This window comes from Mastigoproctus giganteus, chromosome 9, assembly GCF_048544385.1.
Source record: "Mastigoproctus giganteus isolate SK-2022 chromosome 9, ASM4854438v1, whole genome shotgun sequence".
Taxonomy (NCBI): domain Eukaryota; kingdom Metazoa; phylum Arthropoda; class Arachnida; order Uropygi; family Thelyphonidae; genus Mastigoproctus; species Mastigoproctus giganteus.
In genome coordinates, this window is record NC_143583.1 from 89,333,177 (window position 1) to 89,354,864 (window position 21,688).

The 21,688-nt window shown below is 36.4% G+C and overlaps 1 protein-coding gene across 1 annotated transcript in view; it reads right to left on the reverse strand.

Moving 5' to 3' along the window:
• The window catches only part of LOC150080530 (thrombospondin type-1 domain-containing protein 7A-like), a 1,074,234-nt gene that overhangs the window by 809,910 nt on the left and 242,636 nt on the right, over positions 1–21,688 (reverse strand). The window contains exons 4-5 of the mRNA XM_090380722.1: positions 13,726–13,903; positions 2,900–3,457 (exon numbers count right to left, since the gene is read on the reverse strand). Of these exons, the coding sequence (XP_090236848.1) occupies positions 2,900–3,457; positions 13,726–13,903 (736 nt within the window). The remainder of the gene's footprint in view (positions 1–2,899; positions 3,458–13,725; positions 13,904–21,688) is intronic.

Below are 21,688 nucleotides of genomic sequence, written 5' to 3' on the forward strand. Positions count from 1 at the left end.
TAAACTGGAGCAATGTAGCATTAAGGAAAAGTTACTACTACTGCGGATTAAGAAATAGTTAAGTGGTAGAAGACAAAGAGTTGTTATAAACAACAGCTATCCTTCATGGACTAATGTTATGAATCAAATATTTGTCAAGATTCAAACCCTGTGGGACCACAGGGTTTGAATCTTGACAAATATTTGTCAATTAAAATATTTCATTACAAAACACAACTGATTCTTGCCCCCAGTAGGGTTGGTCCAAGAATTTTCTAAAAGGGGAAGGAAATACTACATTATTTTGATCATGAGGAGAATATAGCCCTCCTTACTGTTTCTAATATTCATTACTGGTATCGACATAGATACTTCAAGTTTAATGTCTAAGTTTGCTGATGACACAATGGTGAAATGTTCAAGTGCCTGGGATCTGAGAAGGATAACATGACTTTCAACCAATCAGGAATGAGTTATCAGGTATCATTATTCCTCCCTGTTATAACTACAAACAATCTCTTCTGCATACACATTTTGGTAACTGGGAATAGAGAATAAGCCTCAAAAAGACATGGTTCTCTTCTTGCATCTTACACACAGTTATTGCAGAATTTTTTTTAGATAATTTCATTCCTTTCCATTTTTTCGTTCACTGTTTTGGCATTTTAACAGTCTTACTATTTTTAAATGAATTTGAAAGTAGATAATTGTTTTTAATAGTTTCCCTTTCTTTTTTTATTATTATTATTTTTATTATTATTATTATTATTATTAGCCATATGGTACAAGGAAGCCTGAGGCTTATGCTGCACCAGCCAAAAAAAAAAAAAAAAAAAAAAATTCCCCGAGTTACCCCCTGAGAGAGAGAGAGAGAGAGAGAGAGAGAGAGAAAGAGAGAGGGGTATAAAGGAATCACCAAGAAAGAGAAGAATGATGATATCCAGCTCAGGACCCTGGGTTTGCCAAGCCCATACTCACCAGATGTGAGCCCCCGGGGTGAGATGTGAGCCCCCGGGGTGAAAATCAATTGTAGCAGCTGACCTAGAATAGTCCCACATACAGTAAATGTTGTTGTTATTATTTGGTTTTTAGGATACTTAGCAACTAGGGCCATATTGCTCCGGGGATATGCGGTGGTCATTTCCTGGCCTTTCCGCATCTGGTGGTCACAGGCTCGAACCCCGGTCTAATCAAGAAGCGTGTGCTACGCACTGCTGCTCCTGCCCACCTGGCCACGGAGGCGCCCCATAAATTTTATTTTCGCTTTGCCGAGGCTCGAACCCATGTCGTTGCTACTGGTGGTCCGGTGCTTATCCCCACAGCTACCCTTTCAGTTAATAAATAAATAAATTTTCTGTTTATACTCCGGGACGACCAAACGGTCAGAGGAGTTCACAAGATAGATAGAATACAAGAAACAGCACCGTATTCAGTAGTCACAGGCTTGAACCCCGGTCACTCAAGGCACGTGTACTTATGCACCCGCGCGCCTGACCACTAGGCTACGGCGGCCTTCATAAATATATATATATTTTTAATTCTTTCCCAATGAGAAAGTAGCTAGCTCTACAAATATCAGAGGTGAGTTATTACATCAAACAAGCTTTGATGCTGAAATTAATTATATGGAATTGTAAACTAAAGTGATATTGTTGGTACTATGTAACAATAGTATAAATACAGTGGTATCAAAGAATTAAAAAAAATGGACTTCACAAAACACTAATTTTATGTACTTATGTGGATAATTAGCATCTTGAAAAGAGGCTATTAACACTGGCCATAGAAAAATAAAAAACATTTTTGAAGCATCTGCATATTACAGAACCTTCTGAAAAGGCAAAAAACTTCAATCACACCATGAAATTTCATCTCATTAGTAAAATAATGGCTCTAAGAAATTGCAGCAACTTCTCCACAAATCAATTATCACTACTGAACCTGGTGACCAAGGAAAACAATATTTAAGTTTATATGCTTTATGAATAGAGAAAAATTATATTAGTAGTGTCAAACAATCCAAAAAAGCAAGCTTATACAGTATCAGCAAAAAAAAAAAAAAAAACCCCAACTACTTCCCATATCACTTTCCCATCCCCTCTAATAGTTTGTCTAATTCTTGAATGTATTCAAACTATCCCACGTCTATAATACCAGACGAAAGTTTATTCCAACAATCAATTATTTGCTAAGTACCCAATTTCTCACAGTGTGAAAAATGAGACGGTGGTAATGCAGACAGTAGTAATTCTGGGACAGAAATAATGCAGACATACTACTACTACTGTTGGCGCCTCCATAGCCAGGTGGGCAGAAGCAGCAGCAGTGCGTAGCACACGCTTCTTGATTAGACCGGGGTTCGAGCCCATGACCACCAAATACGGAGGATGCGGAAAGGTCAGGGAATGACCACCGCATATTCCCGGAGCAATATGGCCTTAATTGCTAATGCTCCTAAAAAAAACTAAACCAACAACTACTACTACTGTTGTTTTTTTTGGGAATTAGATGCATCAACTATTTTAGTCAATGTGCATCAATTTATATGGTTTACAAAATATTATGTCTGTTAAAATGTGCATTCTCAGGCCAATTTGCAAGTTATGTAGGTTGAAAAAAAAAAACTCAGAATAATCTATGGAGTAAACCTCTAGCCCTTCTTCCACAAACTAAAGATTTAACTGAACAGGCCTTTAAGATCCCCCCTCTCCATCTCTGATAGGATCTGAACCATGTTCTCTCGAAAACCCACTATATACTGCTACTAAGGACAATTGGAATACTATTACTAACCTTGCACCATCATTTAAAATTATGAAAATAAATTAAAGTTGTTAAGAAATACATGTCCCACTGACTTTTTTTTTTTTTTTTTTTTTTACAGCAAAACATTTCTCAGTACAAATATCTACTGACTTACCTGACATCAACAACTTCTCCATGTCGATTCAAACAGGAAATGTTTCTGAAACTATTGCCTATAACTGGTTGTCGACTATACCTGGTATCAACCACACTGATAAGGCGAGCCTTCAAGGGACGGCACAAATTCCACTGGCCCACCTTCCAGAAGTACTGTCTTTCAGATGGTGGTTGCTGTAAACATGATGTCAGAGGTTCACAAGCTGTTGTTTCAGTCAAAGATGGACAGTCTGCACCGCCATCATATGGAGCAATTATTACCCTCCTAGTCCTAGTACGATAATTGTATTTACATCCATTACACTGTGACCATTTTGTATAATTTGAAACTACACAGTCTTGAGGACAACCAGCAGTGCAAGTCATCAATGATTCTGGACGGCGTTCAAAATATTCACATGCATTATCATCCACCACTCTTCCTTTACCATTATTACTCTTAAGATATACACAATTTACCTCACGTGTTGCAGTTCCTGTTGTCTCACGGCATGCTTTTTCATAATATACAGTATTTTTATTCACCACACATGAACTCCATGGTCCCACATGCCACCTACACAAATTTTATAAATTCAAAGCATTAGAACAATTTTCTGAAATAATATTTCACCATAATTTAGAACATTTTATGATACAAAAACTACTGATAAATTAGAGAAAACTATATAATTCTTTTAAATTTTCCTAAACTATAAACTGGCATTTATCTTTATTCTAGATAAAACTGTTAATCCCAAATCTAGAGTTTACAATCTCCTCACTGTACTAGTACAACCACCTTTTTTTTTTTTTCTTTTTCTTTTTTTTTTTTTTGTTAGTTGTTGCATCGGCTTCTGCGGCCATAATGCACCTCCCAAGGTTTTTGCATTTTTACTCTGATCCAAGCCCAAGGCAGGATTCGAACCCACGACCTTTGGGTTGCCAGGCAGGCACTTTACCCACCTGGCTAGCCCAGTCAGCCCTGTGGCTGTCGAATGAATTATATCTAAATAAACATTTTTTTTCATATATTCATCACTGTTTATAAAAGAACAAGAAGACTAATTTATTATCAACAAAGGTTGATAAAAAGATGGAAACATGGACTGAACAGATTAAGTGAAAAGGTTTTCATTTTTTAAACTTAAATATTTTAAGGCAGAATGGGGGGGGGAACCTAGATAAGGAAGGCCTAATTTTTCATAATCTTTAAAAATGGTTCGGTTAACTAGTTAACCAGTCTCTCCCTTCTCTGTTAATATCAGACCATAATGACAGGCACAGATGAATAACTAGTTGATGTGGAGAAGTGATCACCTTGAGGTGCCACCACGTAAAGGCAAAAAGCATTTAATTATAAATAGCAGTGGCCCTAGACTAGCTGCCAGCAAATGGAATCTAGACAAAATGAAATGTGTGCCCTAAGTGAGCTATGCAATACACATCCCCCCCTCAAAATCCAAAGAGTGGATGTAGGATGACATTTTTTTTTTAATTGCGAAGCACTTTACTGAACTTTATTGCATCACTTTACTTAATTTACTTTAATTTACTTAATTTTGACCACTCGTAGCTGAGTGGTCAAGAGCAGGAGTGCAGCAGCACACTCTCTGAGTAGACCGGGGTCATTGTTGTTGGTATGTTGCTTAATGGCACAAAGGCTACACAAATTGGAGCAGTGTGGCATTGGAGGAAAATTGCTGGTATGTATAAAGGGGTGGTTGAAGGGGAGAAGACAGAGTGGTAATCAATGGACACTGCTCATCGTGGACTAATGTTATTAGTGGAGTCCCTCTGGGTTCATTATTGTTTTCTGTATTTATAAATGATATTGATGATGCTATATCAAGCTTAATGTCCAAGTTTGCAGACGATACGAAGGGTGGCAGGGTTGTAAGGACACTACTGACATTATGCTACTCCAACAGGATCTGGAAAGGTTGAGCAGATGGGCTGAGAGGTGGCAAATGAAGTTTAACATTGACAAATGTAAAGTACTACATATGGGAAACAGCAACCCCAGAGCAACGTATCAACTCTGTGGTACTACACTGACAGTGGTAGAGAATGAAAGGGACCTGGGGGTGGTTGTGCAGGCAGATATGAAGTTTTCTGAGCAGTGCAGACAGACTGCAAGAGTAGCTCATGGTGTATTGTCAATGATATATAGGAATTTTTCTAGCAGGGATAAGGAGGTGATTATTCCCTTGTCTAAGGCAATGGTCAGGCCACACCTAGAGTACTGTATACAGGTCTGAAAGCCTCATTTCAAGAAGGATGTAGAGATGCTGGAACGAGTACAGAGAAGGGCAACAAGATTGGTGAATGAACAAAGGGGTGCTCTTACGAAGAAAGGCTTAAGTTTTGCAAATTACAGTGTCTGGAGACTAGGCACCAGCGAGGTGATCTGATAGAGGTTTATAAAGCCTTGAATGGTTTGAGCATGCTCAATGCTGATGGGATTCTTCCTCTTGCTCAGAATAATCACCTGAGAGGGCATAAATTCAAATTGAGGAAAGACAGATGTAGGATAGACGTGTGGAAATTTGCCTTTAGCCAGCGGGTGGTTGGTTGGTGGAACAGACTTCCATCCCTTGTCGTGGAAGTTGATAGCCTAAATAAGTTTAAGGCTCAGCTGGACAGGTATTTCGAACGAACAGAGGGGTGAAGTGGAAGTGGTTATTTTTAATTTATTGATTTTTTTTTTTTTTGGCTGATGCTGCATAAGTTTGCTTTCTTGCATCAAATGCCTCTACTAATGCTAATGCCCATATTGTGCCTGATTCTATTTAGTAGTGCAGTTGTAATGATAAAATCTGTTAAATAATTGTCTGCTTCAAGAATGCAAAAAAAAAAAAAAAAACCAGCTAGATTTTCACTGTCTCCAATCAGATGAGATAATGTTAAAGGTTCTTGAAGATGTGAAAATTTTGTTTCGAACATTAATATAATGGTCTACTAAATTGCAGACCATTATATTAATGTTCAAAATGTAGAATATGTAGACTATTAATATAATGGTCTACACATTCTACTAAATTGCAACCATTAATATAATGGTTACAATTTAGTAGAATATGTTTCCCCATAAGTATAGTCCGACAATATGTATAAATAGGCAGATCTTCCCCCATTAGCAGATAAATATGGGTTAGATATGTGTGCCCAATACACATCCTAAAGCCAGGATCACCTCTTCTTCCCTATCTGATTGCATGCTTTATGCCACCAACTTAAGTTCACATTTGAATTGCAGCAACCTATTACCGTTCTGAGCCTTCCCGATCTACAACCATTGTTCTTCACACACATTTTTTATAACCGATTTGTAGTCTGTAATCACTACAGGAGAGCCTGCAGTGGTTGGATGTTTAGCAGCTCGATCTGCATGTTCATTTACTTTGATGCCTACATGACCTGGTATCCAACAGAAAGTAACAAATTGTTAAGCAGCATGTAATGCGATTATCTGTGATCTGATTTGCTTCAAGACAGGGTGGATTGGCTTGATTGAATTTTTTTTAATGCTGTTATTGCACTCAAACAGTCAGAATAGATCACAAAAAGTTCGGCAGTATAGACACTGCATTCCTTCAGAAGGGACACAGAACTAGAAAAGATAGTAGAAACTGCCACTGCATCTACTGTTGTACTTGTTTTTGAGCCATCAATATATATGTGAAAACACAGAATTTTTAGCTACATATGCAGCATGGAGTTTCTTGATGGTTTGGTCTGCTTCTTGTTTTTTCCCCCATTGTCAGAAAGAGAGATCACAGACCGGTATATAACTAGACCATGGAGGTTCATAGGTGTTTGTTTCCTGAAAGATATTATCTATATGTATGTTCCAGCATTCTATTAACTATAATAGCCTTATTCCAATTGGCTTGTTTTCGTTAGGTTTGCTGTCATAAAAGGTGGTCCACTGGGGCTCAAATAAGTATGGCCAAGTAGGATGAAAGGGAAGACTGTATTTTTGCTGCATAGTTAAGTAGCAACATTTTCTTCCAAAGATGGAGTGAAGGCTCTTGTGCCTCTATATATATAAACTATGTACAGGGGATGTTCTGAATGCATCTAAAGCAATCCTTACAGCACTGTGATGGATAGTGTCTAGCCAAAGTAGTGCACTTTTTCTGGCCGAGTCAGACTGCAGCTCCATAAACCAAGCAAGATCTAATTAAAACCCAATATAATCGAAGCAGAGTGTACCGGCCAGCACTATACGCTGATGAAGACAGAACTCTGAGGATATTTAATTTTTTTAAGCAAATGGTTCTCAGATATGTGATGTGCTGTATGAAGTTCAATTTATTGTCCAGGATTAGTCCAAGAAATCTGATACTATTGGAAAGAGGTATGGTGAAATTTAAGTTTTAATTCAGGCTCAGGGTGGATCTTTTGTTTTTTATGGAAAAAAATGCAGTTGGATTTCTGTGCTGATAAGCGGTAGCCATTTGTGAGACATCCACAGCTCAATTTTGTTAATTGAGATCTGAAGCTATCTCTCGATAAAATTCATATTTTTCACTTGGCACGAGATCGTCTGCAATGTGATAGAATTCAATTGTTCTTAGAATATCATAAATAATAAGCGGGATAATCTTATAATAACTGAGAGTTAAGTGGAGGAAAAATTCCTGCAGATAAACATAAGAAAAGCACCTGGGGTAGATGGAATCTATCCAGTTATATTAAAGGCAGCAAAGGAAGTAAGCAAACCCTTAGCCATAATTATGACAATTTCCTTGGACTCAGGGGAGGGGCCCATGGACTGGAAATGTACAAATGTGGCCCCATTCCACAAAGGAGGATCAAAGGAAGACACAGGTAATTACAGACCTGTTAGTTTAACTTCTGTTCCAGAGAAATTAATGGAGGCACTGGTTAAAGAAGCATTGCAGGATCATCTAGACAAGACTTCAGTTATAGCTTGGACACCGCATGGGTTTGTTAAAGGGAAGTCTTGTCTGACCAATTTGATTGGATACTATGATGTGGTCACAAAGGAACTGGATGCAAAGAATAATTTTGATATCATATATTTTGATAGTGACAAATGGGCCTGGAGTACTGGGGTCCATAGTTTAACAGATATTTATTTAAAGTATACCCAGTAAAATAAAATAAAATAAAATAAGCTTCTGGAAATATTTTATTTTATTTTATTTTACTGGGTATACTTTAAATAAATATCTGTTATATATTTTGATCTTAGAAAGGCTTTTGATCCTGTTGCACATGGAAGACTACTGCACAAATTGGAGCAGTGTGGCACTAGAGGCAAATTGCTGCTATGGATAAAGGGATGGTTGAGTGGGAGAAGACAGAGAGTGGTAATCAATGGACACTGCTCTTCGTGGACTAATGTTATTAGTGGAGTCCTCCAGGGTTCAGTGTTGGGTCCATTGTTGCTTTCTGTATACATTAATGATATTGATGATGGTATATCAGGCTTAATGTCCAAGCTTGCAGACGATACGAAGGTCGGCAGGGTTGTTAATGACAGTATGCTGCTGCAACAGGATCTAGGAAAGTTGAGTAGATGTGCTGAGAGATGGCAACTGAAGTTTAACATTGACAAAAGTAAAGTACTGCATATGGAAGCAGTAACCCCAAAGTAACATATCAACTGTGTGGTACTACACTGACAGTGGTAGAGTGTGAAAAGGACCTGGGGTAATTGCGCAGGCAGATATGAAGTTTTCTGAGCAGTGCAGATGGTCTGCAAGAGTAGCTCATGGTGTCTTGTCAATGATATACAGGAATTTTTCTAGCAGGGATAAGGAGGTGATTATCCCCTTGTATAAGGCAATGGTCAGGCCACACCTTGAGTACTGTATACAGGTTTGGAGGCCTCATTTTAAGAAGGATCTACATCCTTCTTAAAATGAGGCCTTCAAAAAACTGTTAGAATGAGTACATAGAAAGGCAACAAGATTTGTGAATGGAACAAAGGGTTGCTCTTACAAAAAAAGGCTTAAGTTTTGCAAGTTACAGCATCTGGAGACTAGGCACCTGTGAGGTGATCTGATTGAGGTGCATAAAGCCTTGAATGGTTTGAGCATGCTCAATGCTGATGGGATTCTTCCTCTTGCTCAGAATAATCACCTGAGAGGGCATAAATTCAAACTGAGGAAAGACAGTTGTAGGATAGATGTACGGAAGTTTGCCTTTAGCCAGCATGTGATTGATTGCTGGAACAAACTTCCATCTGTCACTGTAGAAGTTGACAGCTTAAACAGATTCAAGGCAGAACTAGACAAGCATTTGGAGCGGTTGGATGAGTGAAATAAGAAGGGTGTGTGTGTGTGTGTTTTTTTTTTTTTTTTTTTTTGGTTGATGCTATATAAGTTTGCTTTCTTGCATCATGTGTCCTTGCTAATGCTAATGTTTATTTTTATTAAAAATAGAATAGGACTCTAAATAGATCCCTGAGGAATGCCTTCCTCCTGTATATAGATTTTAGAAAGAACATTTTGATAACCAACCTGAACGGTTTTGTCCTGGAGAAAGCTTTGAATAAACAAGGGAAGCCTGCCTTGTAGTCCATAGGTGTGAAGATCCTGTAGATATCGAGATGACATGTTGTATCAAAAGTCCTTTCTAAATCCAAACTTACCATAACTAGGTGGTCATCTCTGACAAAAGCATTTCTGATGTTTGATTCTGCTTTAGTCATCATATCAAACACAGATCTATTTTGCCGAAAGCCACACTGATTTTTATGCAGATGTTACATGACTCTAAAAACCGGGTGAGGCATTTTAGAACCAATTTTTCCAGTGTTTTCCTTAAACAACAAGTTAAGGAAATTGGACAATAGTTAACCAGATTAGAGTTGGCTAATACAAGTAAATGTCTCCAAGAGCGAGGATAAACATTTTCCTGAAAAAATTCTGTTAAAGAATATTAGCAGAGTTTGTAAAGCTGTGTCATTCAAGTGTTTCAGCATAATATAAAATAAACCATCGGGGCCAGCCACACTATTGGGTGCTCTGTTAAGAGATTGCTTTAACTCAGAAATTTAAAAAGGCTGATTATATAGAAGAGAGAGAGAGAGAGAGAGAGAGAGAGAGAGATCGGTGTTGAAATTTAACTTCTGCCATTCTGCTGCCTCTTTAATTTTCTGGAATGGAACATCATATGAATTTGCTGCTAAAAATTTAGCAAAAGCCCAGCGAAAGCATTCGCTATGTCTTTGGGGAAAGATGGTTCCTGTCCATTACATACCAATATGGGAGATGATGATAATCGATATTTACCATTCAGAAGTTGGATTTTCCTCCAGATTAATCTAGTATCCATGTTTCTTGTGATAGTAGAAGCGAACTGTATCCATGAATTGTGTTTGGCCTTTCTTCTTATTTGCCTTGCTTTAGCATTGAGTTTCTTATAGTTTATAAGGTTAATAGTAGTGGGATGCTTGCAGAAAATATTCCAAGCTTTATTCTTCTCCTTTTTTGCTTTATTACATTTTTCATTCTGCCAGCATTTTTGCATCTGTGTGGACAACCGAGGAATAGCTTTATCAGCTGCTGCTAGTATCTGTTTTGTGATATGGTCAGTAGCTTCATCTATCAACTGATTCTGAATGAAGTGATTATCTAACGTGGTACTTAGGGAAAATGTTTTCCGGTTTGCCTTTGAGAATTTCTGGATAGTTGGAGATAGTTTGAAATTTGCAAGTAACTGGGAGATGATCATATTATGTGGAGTTTCCAATACAGGAAACCCCATATAACATGGTACTTCTACAACACGGTTTCACTCTAACACAATTGATAATTTGCGGTAATCTTCGCACAACACGGTACTTTTATAACACGATTTGAGAATTTCAGCAAACTTTACATAACAGGGTATTTTTGAGCTTTTGTGTGGGGGAAACCCTGCTATTATTGTATGTTGAGTGTAATTTTTCAACATTTCCACTCTTTTTCAATCCTCTCTGTTGACTCGCTAGTCAAAAAAAATTGAGAAATCCCCGTATTTTATTTTGTTGGGAAATCCCCGTGTTATGTTCTATGCTATTTAACTTGTGGAAAAATCTAGATTTCAAAGTTTTATTACTATTGGGATAGCACACCAGGCCGTCCAAAAGATTTAAGTCATCCAAACGTTACAATTATGTTTCTACAACCACAGTTGTACTAGGTGAATACAAACTTCTTTCATTCAGCCATTAGATCAAGGCATTATATTCACCCTTAAAACTCATTACATCAGAAAATTGTTACAATGGATTTTGGTAAAAATTGATTCTGAATTTAATGAAGGCATGGAAACATTTCTCAATTGTGGACTGTATCAGAATCATAGCTTTATCGCACAAAAAAGTAAAACCATCAACATTAAATGCATGTGGAAAAATGTATGGCCAGAGTCAGTTCATTCAAGAAATATGGTTGAACTGGCAGAAAATGGAATCTGTGCGATAGTAGAACTTGCTACGTCAATAGGAAGGCAAGGGTTTGATTTTTTTCTTAGTCCCGTATAACTCGGTTTCGCACAACACGACATTTCATAGGAACCTAACTATCGTGTTATACGAGGGTTACCTGTACTGCCCAATGTATACTTGGGTACAGAGTGAGAGGAGCAGATAGATCTGTGGCAGCATTTCCTGTGGGAAAATGCACATGAATATGTGCACCTGTGTTCAGCAGAGTTAGATTGTGTGCATCCAGTAATGTTTCTATTAGCTGCCCTCTTTTATTCATATGTAGACTTCCCCACAAAGGATGGTGTCCATTAAAGTCATCTAACAAACAAATAGTAGGTGGTATCTGGGTAAGGAGCTCATCAAAGTCCAAGTATAAATGTTTGATTTGGTGGAAGAGAAATAGAAACAAGTGATAAAATTATTCCTCCAAGTCCTATGCATATAGCAACAACTTCTAAATTCATAATAACTGCACAATCCTACACCAACCATTATTAAAAATATAAATAGTGTTATGTTATATTAAAATAATGATGCAAATAAGTGAAATAAATAGAATGATATAATTCCACCGGATAAAACTGATAAAAAGTTAACTGTCTGACAATAAAATATTAAATTTTAAACTGCAAAGAATAATTTACAATAAAACAATGTAGATAAAACACAGGATAATAAAACTGATAAAAGCACTAAAACACTGTAGCTTTCAGAGGCATCCGCCTCCTTTTTCAACAGTGAAAAAGGAACAACTTCTAAATTAGTTTGCAAGGGGATTTGCCTAGAGGGAGTACTAACAGATACTAAAATCTTGACACCTCCATGCACTGCAGTTTCTGTATTCTTGTCACATCAGTACAAAGTATATTTTTTTTCATTGAGGGTGTCACTTGTAGAGTTACGTTTCCTGTACGCAAATGCCTGCAGGATTAAGATCTTGCATTAGGTCATAGAGCTCATCTGTATTTGTACATAGTCCTCGACAATTCTACTGTAAAATGCACTGCATTATTTAGTCTTAGTGGTAGGATGATCTGGTTGCTTTTTAGAGGCAGTAGGCTTATGACGATCTTTTTTTGGAAACGTAGGACATCCAGTGTCCATATCCTCTTCAACATAAATTTCTAATATAGGTTTTTCTTGTGTTGTGTCATCCATGTCCATTACTGCAGTAATAGTTTGGTTCTTGGCAGAAGATTCAGCTTTTGCCAACCTGGTCTCAACTTTGGGACTCCTAATGCTGGAGGAACTGAAAGCAGTCCTCTAGCCCATTCAGCAAGCGATTTGTCAGGTGGGTACCAGTCAGAGTCGCAACCAAGTGATATTTATTTATAACATTAGCAAATGTTATAAACATTTGCTAATGTTTATAAACTATTAAAGTTTATTAGTTTATAAACATTAGATTAAAAAGTTTAACCTTGACAAATGCAAAGTACTGCATATGGGTAGAAGTAACCCCAGAGAAATGTAACAACTGTGTGGTACTACACTTAAGGTGGTAGAAAATGAAAAAGACCTGGGTAATTGTGCAGTCAGATATGAAGTTTTCTGAGCAATGCAGACAGGCTGCAGGGGCAGGTCATGGGGTGTTGTTAATGATATATAGGAATTTTGCTAGCAGGGAAAAAGGAGGCGATTGTACCTCTGTATAAGGCAATGATCAGGTCACGCCTTGAGTACTGCGTACAGGTCTGGAGGCCTCATTTTAGGAAGGATGTAGATTTGCTTGAGCATGTACAGAGAAGGGCAACAAGATTGGTAAGGAGAATGAAGGAATCCTCTTACCAAGAGAGGCTTAAGTTCTGCAAATTGCAGTGGCTGGAGACTAGGCACCTGCACGGTGATCTGATCGAGGTGTATAAGGCCTTGAATGGGTTGAGCACGCTGAATTCTGATGGGATCCTTCCATGTGTTCAGATTATGAACCTAAGGGGGCATAAATTCAAATTAAGAAAAGACAGAAATAGAATAGATGTGCGGAAATTTGCCTTTAGCCAGCAGGTGGTTAATTGCTGGAACAAACTTCCATCTGTCGTTGTGGAAGTTGATAGGCTAAATAAATTTAAGGAGGAACTGGACAGGCATTTGGAGGGTATGGTGTGGTTTTTTTTTTTTTTTTTTACTGATGCTGCATAAGCTCATACACTTGCTTTCTTGCATCACATGCCACTACTACTACTAAAGCAACAGCAGCTGTGGGGTGCCAATGTCATTAGTATAATAAGAGGCAAAAAGGATGTAATCTAAATAATATAGAAGTAGCAATGCTCTTGAATAAATACAGCTGTTAAAAAAAAAACCAACACAGGGACTTGTGGAGTGACTAAAAGACCTTGCATATTAAAATAAGGGATTGAAAATCTTTATTTTAAATTTATTGCTTTATATACCTGAGATCTTCTTTGTGTTCTTCACACACCTTGAAACAATTATCTACTGTTGCAGGCCTTGATTGTGAAGCACAGTTCAATTCTAATGCATTTAATCCTTCTGAATCTGTACATCGTATCAACCTTTCCCGCTGACCTTCTCCACACCTATGTGGGCTGTAACATGCCCCCCACGCACCTAATAAAATTATAATCAAAATGTTAGTTAATTTGAATTTTAAAATAAAAAAAAATACAACAGAGCCATAAACAGTACAGTTTTATTCTAATGAACATTGTGTACAGTTAATATTTAGAAAATATTATGATAATTATGTATTATCTATGTTCTGCAGAGATTACTAATAGAGAGGCAATATTCGGTTTTGAAAATCCAGATTTAATACTGTGGAAGATTTCAGCCTTTTTTTTTGCTGGATTTATAAGGTTCTATTGTATTTTAATTCTGAAAAATAATGAAGTGGGCAATTATAATTACTTTGATAGGTTGGAAAGTATAAGAAAATAGCTATTAACACAATACTGATTCTCCTTGTCATATTTTAAAAAATGTAGCTTAAACATATATAGTCAGGTTCAAATTAACTTTCCTGTTCATTTTAATAAATAAAATGAAGTTTAAGCAGGTTCTCTCCAAGTGGATCACAACTAAGTCAATCTAAGTTTATAGGTATTTGGAATGCTCATCATCTTTGATGATTCTGTCAGTTCTCTATGGAACAGATAGTCAAGATGCAGATTGTGGTCCCCTGGTGAACTACGGAATGATTTGTAGTGCATCATCAATGCATAACATCAAGTTAAAACAATGGGTTAAATAAATATCTCATTATGCATTCAGAAATCTAAATCAATAACCAAATTTTAAAAAAATCTGTCAAGAGCAATTAAGAAAATTTTAGCAATGTGATCTAAACTTAAATTAAGTAACCCACAGAGCCACTACAAAAGTAACTGTCCCCCCCTTCTGCACACATCTCAGCCTTGCTCAATTAGACTTAAAAATCTATGCAATTCCTGACTGAAATTGAGTGCATTCACATTCATTCAACAGGACACTGTTGGCATCTACAATTAAGAAATATGACATTACTACCTAGAAATATGTTAACTTCTAGGAAGGACTGCCACTCAAAATGTCCCAATACCTTGTGGCATTTGGCAATTCCAATAATCATATGAATTCTGCCTACATCTTTAGCAGTGCCAAGTAACAACAGGATGCTAGAAATTTGCAGTTCAGAAATATAAAAAACCAATGGTTCTATTTCCATAATCAGGTAAATTAGTCTCGCTCGTTTCTATTAGTTCTGTCATCTTGAACCTGCACTAGAAACAAGATACATTGATTATCCTGCTTTCAGTGATTTTGATTATAACTTTTCTAGATTATGGGCATCTTGTTTCTTAATTCTGACTACTACTAATTGTCTATTTTTGAAAACTTCCCTAACATAATGTAACAATAATGAAAAAAAACTGTTCCATATAGTTACAGTGAAGAAACAGACTAAAGTATTAAAGCAGGCAGAGAAATAATAATCTTAGTTCTAATTTGTAAAAAAATTGCTCATGCATATGAAATCTGAATGCACTCTGCAGAAAAATTTATACTAAAATAAATAGAGACCATGACAGCTGTCTGTCTTCTTTTTCCCCCTTTTTTATTTACACACACACACGATTAACTTTATTCCTATGTCCAGAACATCCTCTTACACCTGTTGATCCAGCTTTAAGAATGAGAAGCCTGCAATTCAGAAATACATTCAAAAAAGTTGACAAACACAAATAATAATAAACTAACGAACAATGTTAACAGTGGCATACGAGAAAAAGTGCCCCCAACCAATACTTTACATATGTGAAGCACAAAGTGATGAAAGGATTGTTAAAAATAAATTTTTTTTTATTTTTTTTTTAATTGTAAGATAAAGGAGAAATATGTTTCTTTTACAACTGTATTTCACCATACTGAAATGTAAGCAGGCATTTAAAAATAATGCAAGTACAATTATATGTGAATTTAAAACACTCCCACATGGATTTCTATGTAAATGATACTAAACTTTTCCAGAATGAGTTCCCTAAAGTTGTATGGTCCTAAGCAGTGTGTTCCATTACCAGCCATTTATGTGAAGCAAGTTTCTTCCAGAAAAATTTAAAATTCACAATTAAAACTTTATGTATAAATGTTTTTAAATATTAATTTGTTCTCATTTTGAATTGGTTACTTAAAAAAAAAAAAAAAAACCCTCAATCTTAAAGGAGTCACTACCTTTATTTGATGTAATATTGACAAATAACACTTGATTTAATTTTATCAAATTCTGGATCTGAATTCCAAAGAATTTTGACTTTTGTTAGCCAAAATCTCCTCCTCCAATTTTAAGATCTGTTTTCATACGTTAATTATTTATACCATTATGAACTTAAACTTTGTCTTGCAATTACTTAGAAATATGGATAAGAGATGGCAGCACTTAGTGGAAGATTAGGACAATTTGTAACATTATTTGAAACCACACACACACATGCACACTGCGTGCATGTGTGTGTGTGTGTGGACTATATATGTACACTTTTCTGGACTATATATGTACATGCACACAGTGTGTGCATGTACATATATAGTCCAGAAAAGGTTAATATTAAACTACATTTTAACTTTTATATACAGAAATAACATCTGCCATTAGAGACTTAAAGTTGAGATTTAGTCAGTCTTTGACACCACAGACTCCTTTAAACTAAGAAAATCTTTAAACTTATCTCCTTTAAACTAAGAAAATCTGTTTATGGTGATAAAGAGTTAAGTCATACTAGTGTGTTTGAAGGGTATATGAAGTCTCAGTAACTAGCATTACTGAGACTTGGCATAATGAGTTTAAGTCAAATTTAACAGACTCACCCAAGCAACGCTACTAACTGCATACCATTTGCATACAATTTTCCCGCACCTTTCACAGAATTTTGTTTATTTACAATCCTTACTCCTTGGTTACATTTCAGATCTTGATATCTTTCTCTTAAACAGAGTATATCTTCTTCATCTGAATTCCTCTGAAGTTGGCATTGGTGAAAATGCTTTTTAGCTAAGTTTGTTAAAATGGCTCTGAATTTCATATAGAGCTGACCAAGTTCCAAAGCCAAGCAAAAAACTTCAAAGGGTTTCCTTCCCTTCCCTTTCTGTCTAAAGGCAGTCTTATTCATTTTTGCTTTGACTTGATAACAGAATCACAAAGTGGATTCAGAAGCAGACTGTAAATAAGAAATTAGTCAATACGAAATTTTTAGAAATCTTCAGCAAATTTTTAGAAATCTTTTAAGTTTTCGCTATTCTTTTCTAATAAGAAATTAGTTTAATATATAGAATGTTCTGAATGTAGGATTTCTCAACACAGAGTCAAACAAGTTAATGTACAAAGCATTAAAAGCTGAATTAGCAAATAGTAATAATTAATTATTTATACAAAAAAAAAAAAAAAAGAGCAAAAAACAATGACATTTATGCACAATCCAAGAAAATTTCATTCTGCACATGGCCACATTGCCCATTCATTTCACAAACCAATGCATGGCAACAAACATAATATCAGAGGTGATATACTAGGATAACCTAAGTGATATACACCTAGGTCCAACTTTAATGAAATTTGGAATGGCTTGATAAATCTTAAAAGCTCAAATATAAAATTTCATGAAAATGAGTCCAAAGAAAGTCAAGTTGTTACATGTGAACAGACAGACATGGTGAAGATAGAAGATGCATTATACACATATGGGATGTTGCAATATAGATCCCAGACTGGTGTTGTTGTTGTTGTTGCTTGTTTGTTATTTGGTTTTTAGGAGCATTAGCAACTAAGGCCATATTGCTCCGGGATATGCGGTGGTCATTTCCTGACCTTTCCGCATCCTCCGTATTTGGTGGTAACGGGCTCGAACCCCGGTCTAATCAAGAAGCATGTGCTTCGCACTGCTGCTCCTTCCCACCTGGCTACGGAGGCACCATTGTTGTTGCAGTCAAGTTCAATGAGTTAAAAATTAAACAGAAGTGATATGTTGTAGTTCAAACTTCCTCTAACAGATACCAATACAGAGAATGATAAAGTTTTGTCAGTAGAGTTAATGTACTGTCACAATTTTGCTATGGAACAACAAATAAATCAAATGTCAAATTCTTCTTTAAACTAAGAAAATCTGCAACACAAACATGAATGCTAAAAACTGTTTATGGTGATAAAAAGTTAAGTCATACTAGTGTGTTTGAAGGGTATAAGCGGTTCAAAGATGGATGTGAGAATGTTTGTGATGACCCAAGAAGAGAACGGCCATCAATTTCTCAAAATAAGGACAGAGTTGCAAAATCTTAGGAACTTATAGCAAGAGATTATCATTTGACCCTCAGAAAGAAGGCTGATGGGCAGGATATGAATAAGGAGACAACTCATAAAATTCTGCATGAAGATTTAGGAAAAGGATGGTCTGTACCAAATTTGTGCTGCTCAGCCTCACAGATGAGGAGAAGCAATGAAGGGTGTCATTTTGCAAAGACTTCAAAACAATCCTAATTTCCATGACTATACTCTCACTGAAGATGAGCATTGGATGTTTCAATATGACCCAGAGATGAAGTGTCAGAGCATGCACTGGACTTCAAAATCATTACTAAGGCCCAAAATGTTTTGTTTATATGAGTCTAGGATCAAGAGGATGCCGATCATGTTTTTCAACAATTGAGGCATAATTCACAAGAAATATCTACCTAATGGGAAGAAGAGCCAATGCTGCATTCTATGTACAGGTGCTTCAAGGACTATTGAAGTCTATTTCCCAGGTGAGGGTACAAAAAAAAAAGGCAGCTGGTTCTTGTTGCACAACAATGCCCCCACCCATTCTGCTCTTGTTGGTAAGACATTTCTAGCATTATAAAAATTAACCACCCATCCTATTCTCGCACTGGCAGCCTTCTTCCTCTTTCCCAAGGTGAAACTACTCTCAAAAAAGAGATTCTAGGATGAGGACAAAGAAAAATGTAACCACCAAACTGAACACCATCTTTTGGATGCCTTCACTAACTCTTTTCAGAAACTTTTGGAATAGTGTAAAGTGCATTCAATTAGATGGCAATTACTTTGAATAAAAATAAAACCATTTTTGAGCTCCAACTTTGTGTGTGTGTTTTTTTTTTTTTTTATTGAACCAGTACTGAAACTTGACTGCCAACATCTCATATGCTAATATCCCTAAAATCAATCTGTTCTTTTTCAAATCGAGCCTTAATTAACACATGGAGTGTTAAATTTTAAATTTAATTTTAACTGTTAACCACCACATCATGCCTTTCACTCAACATATTAAATCTAGATTAGGACAAATACTATTGTGTAAATTAGAAAACTTGAATCACTTAGAATTGAAAGTGCTACAATTTCTCTAAACTTGCCTTCTTAATTAAAAACCATAATTTAGATTTCAGAGAACTTTCTGATAAGAATCCAGTAATAAGCACTAGATACTTCCACTGGCTTCAATAAAAGCTACAACTGGTACACACAAAGAATGTTGAGCTCTTGAGAAAAAAGTAAGGACTTTGGAAATTGTGATTTTTTTGACTTAACATCAAGCTGTATTCGAAAAATAGTTTAACAGTCCTAGTCGCATTTTGTTAGCTTACTTTTAAATTTAACTAAAGATTTTGTAAATTATGATTTAATATTTGTAGAGCTTTGTATCAGTGATTTGGCACAAATATCACATAACTAGTGCAGTACAGAGCGGTGAAATAAGGTTTTAATTATGGTAAATAAGTAACTCAATATAGATTGGCATATACTTTTTGTTAGCTAAGAAAATTTAAATTCAAGTAGTCTAAAACTAATTTCAAATTTTGAACATAATGGTTTACCATAATACACAAAATGTAAACTTGATAGCATGATATGTATTATTGCATTCACGTATCTATCAGTTTATTGTAGTATTCTCAAAATAAACAAAATTTAAATGGAAATCATGCCTCAGACTAGAGCACCAAAGCAATGGAATCAAAATAGTGAGAGTGCTGTTGCTCTGGGGGGGGAGAATAAATGAAGGGGGGGGGGGTTCCTACAAATAACAATCTTATGAAACACGCTATTTGTGCAATGTTTGTGGATCATCAAAAACAAGATGTGTTATAGGTGCAAATATGTGACGAAATTTGGTGCAAACCAACTTTCTGATGGGTATTTATTAGAGCTTGAAAACCAGGGTGGATGCCACTGAAGTAATTAAAACAAGAGGTCCATCAAGCTCTCAAGCTGTCCAACTCAAAGAAAGAGCACTCACTTGTGCATCATGTAATACAGTGGTAATCCTGGTAATCCCCAAGGCAGAATGCACTGAACCCACAGAAGGTAGTTATTATCAGTGATTCCACTGTCAAGGAAACAGAAAATATATTGTGCAAAAAGGATAGGTGGAGGACCAAGGTGTGTCTGCCATGGATAGAAGTACATGATGTTGTAGAGCAGATAACTTTTAAGGGCAAGAAAGGTAATGTGTTGTACTGATTGGCACTAATGATATTAAGAGTAGGAATGTGAAGTGGAATATCCTGTCCATACATAATAGGAGAGAATACATGCTGAGAACCTTGTCGATCAATTCAGCACTACAGAGACTGTACAAAGCTCATGGGGTAGTATGGTCTGTGCTTATTAAAATCAGAGATTGTTTTTACAGAGATGGAATATGCTTAAATAGGGGAGGTGCAAGAATATTCGCCGATACTATTGAGGCAGTGTTAGGCAGGTTGAAAAACTGATAGCTTAGCGGGGGATATATGGAATACTAGATTAACTAGAGCCACAGGTTGAGGTAAAAGTAATTTTTGCACTGCTTTTTTTGGAATATGCTGCAACCAGAAAAGCAAGATGTAGGAATTTCAAGCCCTGCTGCGAGTTGTCAGAGAACAAGTATATACGTGAGCCGCGTTACAGTAACTAAGAGTAAGAACATGTGAATGTATACTTGCATGTAAACTAATGCCCAGAGCACAGTAAATAAATCTGACTTAGACATCAAATGACATTGTTGGGATATTGAAGATGTGGTGTCACTCAGATATAAGGGATACAAAATTTGAATATGGAGAGTACAATGTGTACAGAAAGGACAGACACAAAAGAAGGGGTATGCAGTTATTCTTCTGTCATTAAGGAGCATATTAGATCTAAGGCACTTCATCCAGATGACATGGGAGCACTGCAACGTTGAATCACTTTGGTGTGACATAAGCTGTGATGTGTAAAATAAACATCTATACAAAGAAGCATAGTGTGCCAGTAAATTAGAATTTCTTATAATGGGAAAATTTAACTTTCCAGGTATTGACTGAACCTTGTCAGTTGGTCATTAACACACTTGCAAGACTTTTGTGGATTTATTGGATGACTGTTTTCTACAGCAGCATGTTAAAGAGGTAATAAGCAGAAGCAATAATCTTGATCTGATTATCAACAGTGATTCTTCATGCAGTAAGAATCTGCACTACCCACTGTGTAGCAGTGATCACAGTGTAGTGATGTGGGATTTACTTAGTATTAGCAGAGGCATATGATGCAAGAAAACAAGCTTATACAGCATCAACTAAAAAAAAAAAAAACCCATTTCACCCACCCATTAAATCCAAAGGTTAGCCCAGTTCTGTCTTGAATTTATTTAAATTGTCAACTTCCATGACAGATGGAAGCTTGTTCCAGCAATCAACCACCCACAGGCTAAAGGCAAATTTCCGCACATCTATTCTACAACTGTCTTTCCACAGTTTGAATTAATAACCCCTCAGTTGTGTAATCTTAGCAACAGGAAGAATCCCATCACCACTGAGCTTCCTCAAACCATACAAGGCCATATGCGCCTCAATCAGATCACCTTGCAGGTGCCTAGTCTCCAGACACAGCAATTTGCAGAACTT